Consider the following 8,856-nt stretch of genomic DNA (forward strand, 5'->3'; position numbering starts at 1 on the left):
ATTTTACTTAAAACATACAACATTGCCTTAAGTAGATCGGAATAACCATTTCATTATCACAATTGATCTACCATGTATTTATGATATTATAATAGTCGGGTGGCACTGTTGATAGCGCACTCGCTTTTCAAACAGATGGCCGGGTCTCGATTCCCCGATCGGACATGGGAATGTATCTGGTCACCTGCTCGACCACGCAGATTTTTTATGTTCCTGATTTTAGTACCCTGTACCCCGTACCCCGTACCCCGTGCCCTGTACCCCGTACCATGTAGCCCATACCGTATACCCTGTACCATGTAACTCCTACCCTGTTACCCGTATCCCGTACCCTGTACTGTCACAGCACAATACTTTCTAAACGATGTTCAGCGATGTAAATACAGTTCAAATATATCTTTGTTCGATCTGTTATACGTATTTTGTATCACTGCACAGTGGATAACATCGTTTCTGGTGTTTAAAAAGGAATAAGTGAACTCACAAATCGAATTGATTTAAGAATTGATTGATAATACCCGCATTTTAAGTGTATTTCCCTATGCAGGCAAACACAATGTTTTGCTACGATACACATCAAAGTCTTGCATCTGTCTACGCTTCACCATGTACCCCGTTCCATGTTCCCCGTATCCTGTACCATGATTCATGTACTGATTATTTTCACGATACAATACGCATCACAGCAAAATGCATTCGATACGATATTTATCTTTATAAAAGGGAACGGGGTAAGGGATACACGACACAGGATACGAGAATCGGGTACATCAGGTTTTCTCCGGTTACTCCAGCTTAATACCATATGAATACCATAATAATCTTTTATTGTGTATACAATATGAATATCGCATTACGAATATTTTTTTTATATCAAGTATTTTTTAAACGATATCTGAATATCAAAATTACACCGAATGTTATATTTTCCTTTAAACAAACAATTTTCTTCACATTTGGTGAGAAGGGATATCCAAAACGATTTTGTTATTATTATATGAATCGCCGGTAGCTACTACCTTGATAATTTCCTTTCATGTATTTAAAGTTAAAACTTTAATCACAGGTTACGTCATGCATGGCCATTTCATTCGCGGGAAAAGATACACATTTCCTCGTCGATTGCCTGTATGTCTGAAGAAAAATACACCTGACAAAATCTTTCACAGTATAATTTACTAGCCGAGAAATGCAACAACATTTCTCCGAAATAGCTTTTATGTGTTCACAGAGATTAATGATAATGAATAATGGTTGTGTAACCTACCTATATCTATCTATAGATATCAGTTGTTTATAACCGTGTATTGTTGGACGATAGACCATGAACGTTCATGTACATTCAATTCAACACGCGAAATTCTTATCAAGCGTCTATTCGAATTCAACCTGTCTCAATTTAGTAGAGGTTTTGTTCCCGACATTGTTAATATTTTACAAAAATACAATTTGTATCATGTTATTGATGAATTTTTGAAGAGTGGTGTATTTCCAAACAAATGTCAAATTCAATGGAAGCGTTGGGTCAATGACCATGTAAAAAACTATGAACAGTTTAATTTATGTGAAAGAATGAACGCTGATAGGGACTTCTCTCGCTTCACTCTTTTACATAATAAGATACAACCGTATGCTGTATGGAAAATTGCTTTACGCTTTCCACAATACAGTCCATGTTTAAAGTAAGTTGTTAAACTTTGTGTTGAAATGCGCGATAATGAAAATATATATTTGTGTCATTACTGTGGATCTATGCACAAAGATACTTTTATGCATAGTGTACTCGAATGCTCACACACAGAGCTATTACGAAACCAGCTCTGGTGTGTACTCAGTACTGTAAAAGATATAGATTTTGTGTTTAATCTTAATGTAATGTCTAATTACCATCTACTTCATGTTCTTCTTGGTGGTATTTTCAACTATGATTTATCTCCATATGAACTGGAGGACTTTAGAATAAAATCCATTGTTATTATTACTAAAATTCTTCAATACAGTTGTATTATGTAATTTATCCTTAGATATTTGAATGTTGTATACTGAGAAATATGATCACAAATTTACTTGTGTGTACCTCACGCTTCAGCAAGATTAATACATGAAATACATATATTTTTGTAGTCATATTAGTAGGCAAGCATTCCCTACGTCTTTTCTGTTATACCATTGCACAATTGGGCTGCATGATTAGTGCAACTTACTACCATTCATAATATTGTTTGTATTGTATGAATTAATCTTGTGATATGTATTACTACAACTGAAATCATTGCATGGTTGACCTGTTTCTTCAAGTTAATCATTATATTGTATGTTGTGTATTTCACACCACTGTATGACTATATTGTATGACTTCGTGCAACGGGTTCTACTCAATGTATGATTGTATTGTAAGACTTATGTTACAGTAATACTGTCTATAATAATGCTGTATGATTTATAGTGTGCTGCTTGTAATACTGTTTATTACAATGCTGTATGATTGCTTAGTACGAGAAGTGTATTACTGTCTATACTATCATATGATAATGTAGTTTGAGGAGTGTAAATATGTCTATTATATCAATGTATGATGTTATGTATGATTAGTGTTATACTGTCTATCATCATAATTATCATCGTATAATGACTGTAATAGTACCTATTATATCATTGTGTTGTGTTTATAGTACTTTATGGTATGATGCGGGTACTATTATTATTCTCTTATGTGTGTGTCTGTCCAGGTGCATGAGTGTGTCACTATGTAAGGGTGTGACCATGATTGTGAATGCTCTTTCTTCTCTTTAAATAGTGTTGAATTGTACGTGTATTGTTCGTTATTTCTGTAACTCTTCATTTCTGGAGGAAATAAAGGAAATAATAATAACATTATCTATCTTGTTTATATATATACCAATTTGAGGCATCGCTAAACATCTTACATTTGTATATATCGTAATAAAGACGTTGAAGTCGAAATCTTTGATGTTGCACACTGCTAATGGATGCACTTAAAATTTAAGTATTTTTATCCACCCACTTAGTTATGGTGCTATTGTAAAAGGTGTTGGCCTAATTTACTAGCCGAGAAATGCAACAACATTTCTCCGAAATAGCTATTATGTGTTCACAGAGATTAATGATAATGAATAATGGTTGTGTAACCTACCTATATCTATCTATAGATATCAGTTTGTTTAATAACCGTGTATTGTTGGACGATAGACTATGAACGTTCATGTACATTCAATATTGTATGCATTTGAAGGTTTAAAAGAATTCTATTTATATCTATATCCTGTCTAACTCACGGTAATTCCGCCGATCTTACCACGACAGTCGGACATGAAATCTGTCAAACGCTGATTTCATGTGTTGACGAGCGATGCCAATAGAATGGTATATAGAAAAGGGGATGGTTTCTTTCTTGTTTTCTTTTAAAGGGACACTGAGGAAATAAAGAAAACATCGCTGTATCCCACTGCATGTGTATCGTGAAAGGCGACTAATGTGGGGCCCCTGCAGAATCGAGTTTTTTTCTGTGTCTTCTAATAAGGGAACATGGACGAGGCCAAAATTCATCTGCTGCCCCCAATTGCAACACTTGGTTTCGTTTTCGTTTCCGATCTTTCCTGTCTTCTGCCTTTATCTTTCTACCTTTAGTTTCCGGCGGTGTCTCTCTAGGCAAACAAACTATCAGAAGGTTCTTTATTTACAAATTATTCTCAATCATTTATGCGGTAAGTTTTTTTTCTTATAATTCAGTTTTAAGTTAACGAATGATTTCTTGACATATTACGTGAATAAATCACTACTATTTTTTATATTTGAGGAATTATAGTTTATCATCACAACTTTCGCGGTGCAAAAACTAGGATTTCATCATTGCGTAAAGACAGAGTGACAATTCATTTTGAAATATCATTATATTTCCCCTTATGTTCTCTTACCCTGACAAGCGTATCCACACGTTTTTCGGTGTGTGATAAATAGAATATCTCACCCTCCTTGGGGAAGTTTCTTAAATTGCCAAAACACGAGGCTTTGCCAATCAAGGGGGTGAATGATTCTTTTTGTCTTGTTCAGCTATGTTCACACATTGTGTCTCATAAACATAATGTATTGTTTACTTAATAGGCCAAATACATGTATTGTTGAGGTGACGTCATTGTATTGTATACGAGACGTCACACAACTGTTATGAATAGGGGAATCCCCCCTCTCAACCATAGGGTATCCTGCTCAATATTGTATCCCTTGGGTTTTAATTACCTTACACATACCTCACATCAGGGATGGGTTCTGTTACAGATGCTCTTCTAGTACAGTTATAACCTGTCCACTTAGAGTGTGACATCCATGTTTATGACAATATAGTATGTGGATAGTGGTGGAAAATTCGTTTAAAATGATAACATATCTTAAAACCGAGATATGCTGTGGTGTATTTCCATTAAAGACATTTGAAATAACCAGTTTTGCCATATAAAAGTAATAGACATTTTCAATTAATTAATAATTTCCAATTCAAAGGAACATTTTTTGCAGTTATATGGGGACCTAAATGTAGATTAAAATTTCCCAAAAAAACTCATCAAGTTCAGTTTTCTGATTGTTTAAGATAAGATACTTAGACTGGAAATTGATACTGGTACATAAATCTGAACTGGTCAAGTGAATTAGAGTCTATGATACATCTGTAACACACAAAATAAAACCAACAATCTTAAAAGGTAGCGTCGACCACAGTGTCGATACACAGGGATAAGACATTAGTGTGAGACTGAGATCTTCAAAAATTATACCGTCAACAAATAGAGACTATAATGACCTGAACGACCAAATAAAAGTGCAAATTGATAGAGACATAACGCACGTCTTAACAAGTAAAGTTATATAGAAATATATTAAAGTGTCACCAGAACCACACACAAATATGAACGACATGAAAAGAAAAAAGACTCTGATTTAAACTTGTTTCGTAATTGTTGTAAAATAAATAAAGTTTGTAGAATTAACAAGTAAATTCACATGAGTTATACATGTACTGGAGCACGAAACCACACCACCATGTCTCCACAACATTGTCGCACCCAAGTCTCAAAATTACAGCTTCAGATATACAAACATTTTGGACATCCCACATGTTAAGACTACTACATACGGTATAAAATCCTTCAAATATGCAGCAGTCTGTCTTTGGAATAATCTTCCTGAAAACTTTAGGACCACAACAAATTACGGCCATTTTAAATCTTTAATATCCTCCTGGAATGGAACCAAATGTAAATGTGCATCCTGCAAATAATAAATACCCACATTATTCTAACCTCATCTTCTCTTTATCCAGCCTACAGTGTCTCCATTGAAAACTTTTGATTTCAAAGCCTTGTTTTAATTTAATTTAATTCAATTTATTGATATATGGTATATGGACTTTTGAGTGTTTTGAAACACTATAACTATTATCAAAGTAATATATGAACAACATGTGTTTGATATTAGTAATTGATGTCTTAATGTATTGCATTTTATGTACCATGTATCTGTATGTGTATATGTATATGTCGGTCAAAAGCTCTTCAGAGCTTATGTTATTTTGTTATATACCCACCGACTTATTATCTTACGACATTCTAGGTAAGGCTTATCTATTTCCATGTAGATTGTCTTTGTGAATAACAATTATGCATTTAATGTCTTCAAACACAGTTTGGAAATCCGGTTCTTGTTCTCGGAATTGTCAACATCTAGAGACTCAAATTACCTGAATGACCAAATAAAAGTGCAAATTGATAGAGACATAACGCACGTCTTAACAAGTAAAGTTATATAGAATACGTATATTAAAGTGTCACCAGAACCACACACAAATATGAACGACATAAAAAGAAGAAAAAAAGTTTGGAAATCCGGTTATCACCTACCCACTCCTTAAATGGTTCTGCATTGTTAAGGAACCTATAAATGCCCAAGCACTTCGTGATTTTTACGGACATTGCAAAAGTCTTCAAACCACAGCACAAGTCGCATAAACGTAAGTGAATATTTTTTTACCTTGTTAAGAATATATACTACTTTAAGCATTGCTTTTTTTAACATTGTTTATCTCTTTTTATCTCATTCATTACAGTTTATATACTGCACATACAACTTTTCAATGTTCCTTTCAGATACGTTTTTTCTTAAAACGGATAAGGAGATATTGTGAATAATCTTTAACAATATACATATATAACTTGGGAGGCACGCTAGTCTAGTGCTAGGACGCTGGGCTCGTGACCGAAGGGTTGCGGGTTCGCGTCACGGCACGGCACTGTGTTGTACCTTGAGCAAGATACTTTACTCCGCTTGTTCCTGTCTAATCAGCTGTAAATGAGTACGTGGTTGGGCAGTGCTAGAATTGTTGAATGCTAGCTGTGAACGCAAAAATGGCAGCACCGGCTGTATGCTCCCCAGGGAGTTGAGGAAAATATTGGCTGGTTGCAAAGGCGTTATAACCACGGATAATAATTTGTGAACCACTTTGAGACGACCGACAAACTAGGTTGTGATAAAGCGGTATATAAGAACCTCAAATTATTATCATTATTATTATTATTATATAAATTGAGTTAAATATATAACCACATTATCTATTCCAAATCTATTAATAATTAAAGATGTTGCTTAATATTTGTTCCAGTATATATGTAATGCATATTGTCGATTAACGACTTAATTTCCTCGTCCTGGTTCGCAGCCACAGAATGCGTCTTAGACTGTTTGATCTAAATTTAGATTTAGATCTAAAACTAAATGTAGACACAGGTACTTACCTCGGTCATAACTAAACATATCGTTAACTTACATCATTTAAATAAAAACATGATTATTTGTTTAGTTCGGACAGTGATAAATGTTTATAACTTAGCAGAGAATGGCAACTACACCAAATTGGGCATCAGGGAACGACGCTACGGATGGTCCAACAGCCATAGGTAAATCAGAAATTAGATAACAATACATTATATTTACATTCTGCTTTGACCCATTGACGAAAATGACATTCATTTTTCCATAACACATGTGACCTCATCACTGCGTAGTTTTGTTATGCGGATATGATTAACATTAAACATGATTGGTTTGATTTTAAAGCTAGAATAAGATGTGTAAAGTATTTGATAATGATAAAAATATATGACTTGCATGAATTATACGAATTACAGTTTTGAAAATGGAACTATTTTTTTATTTTGTTTTGTTGCCATGCTGTTGCTAGGACTCTGAGCGAAAGTTTTACATTTTCCCGCGAAAACACGCTGTTCTCTCTACTGCGTTGCCCCCATGTATAAATAGAAAAAAATGACTGATTTTTATTTTATTTATGATTGCATCGGAAAATTTAAAGCCCTTTAAAAATGTAAATATAGGTCAGAACAACTTAAACGTAATATTCGTCATTTATCCCAAAAGTTGATTCATGACAGTTCATTTATCGCTTTCAAATATGATTATATTATTACTATTTAATGGAGACTGGCAGGATTGGGACTTATTATCATGACTATTACTATAATTGATTTCCTCAACAAATATGTTATACTGATTTTTTTTTAATTCCCTACAAATGTTAGTGTATTATTTTTTGTATTATATTGATTGACCAAACAACAATTAAATTGAAGAATAAAATTATTATAGATAATCTCCAGTCTGCGAAGGACGAGTATCAGTTGGTGGAATCCGTCCCAGGCCTTCCCTCTAGAGCAAGTATTTTACGCACTCGTTAGTTTATTATGTAGATTCAATATTATGTATGCTAAGCAGGTCAACACTTTGTAATTTTAATTATTGTATCAAGATAAAGCTTGAAGAGGAATATCACTGATGTCGACATGGTGGTTTTAAGGAGAATGGTTTTTTTATTATATCACAATAACGACTATGTGGAGATCGGGCATGTTTCATCTTGAAAATAAATGTACCATGTTAACTAAATAGTATTAACGTATTTTCTTTTTACAGGTGAAAACACTGCCAAGACAAGAGGCGTTTAGCTGGCACGAGACGGTTAATATTTCATTCATTTTTATATTAAATTACATATACACGTATACAGACCAGCTAACTACTGTGAGTAGTTTCGGAAACTAATAATATATATACATACATGCATTTAGCAGATTATAATTTTGCTGCTACTTATTGAGTGTAAATTTGTACACATATCCAATATACTAAAATATGATTCAAATACAAATGCAGTTAAACAAAGATTCGAACAATAAATCTTAAAATGTGTGCATAATTAGTTTAAAGATTTTCCGTGCGTAGAGTTGTTGTTTTCAACGAAGCAGTGATCAAGAAAACAAAAATTTGAAATTTATTTTGCATGAATCCATTTCATGAAACAGAAACTTTATAAAATTTGGAATTTGTCCCTACTGTTCCTGCATTTATATCCTAAAGCAACGATGGTTTTTTTTCTTCTCAGCTTCGCGCCTATGGTCTTCTTATTGTGTTGGGTAGTATTGGCTTCCTCATCGATAAATTTCTCACTTGGAAATGGGATAAATTGTCAGACCTTTTGAATGCGTATAGATGGAAACTTTCCAAACCTCCGACGGTAAGTACAGGCTGAGTTCATGTTTAATCATTTGACGACAATCAAACAAATGTGACCATATTTCATCTCAGTCATTACAAAATAGTTGTGATTTCTCTGTCCAATCAACTCTCTTTTGTATAAATTAACTATTATCTTCGGATTGAAACATTGATTTTTTTCAGACTGAAATTTGGAGAGATGATGCGTTCTTTGGAAGGCAACGTTTAGTTGGTGTTAACCCGTTCGTCATCCGACTCTGTACAGCAATACCAGGGTAA

General features: G+C 33.8%; 1 protein-coding gene across 1 annotated transcript; it reads left to right on the forward strand.

The window, feature by feature from the left end:
• The first annotated feature begins 5,910 nt into the window (after positions 1–5,910).
• Positions 5,911–8,856, forward strand: LOC110457758 (allene oxide synthase-lipoxygenase protein-like). Its single transcript, XM_021509143.1, has 5 exons — positions 5,911–6,022; positions 7,672–7,736; positions 7,996–8,040; positions 8,465–8,596; positions 8,761–8,856. Exons 1-5 carry the CDS (start codon positions 5,953–5,955, stop codon positions 8,854–8,856), a joined length of 408 nt encoding a protein of 135 aa, XP_021364818.1. The 5' UTR covers positions 5,911–5,952.

Source organism: Mizuhopecten yessoensis, unplaced genomic scaffold (genome assembly GCF_002113885.1).
Source record: "Mizuhopecten yessoensis strain PY_sf001 unplaced genomic scaffold, ASM211388v2 scaffold9309, whole genome shotgun sequence".
Lineage (NCBI taxonomy): Eukaryota > Metazoa > Mollusca > Bivalvia > Pectinida > Pectinidae > Mizuhopecten > Mizuhopecten yessoensis.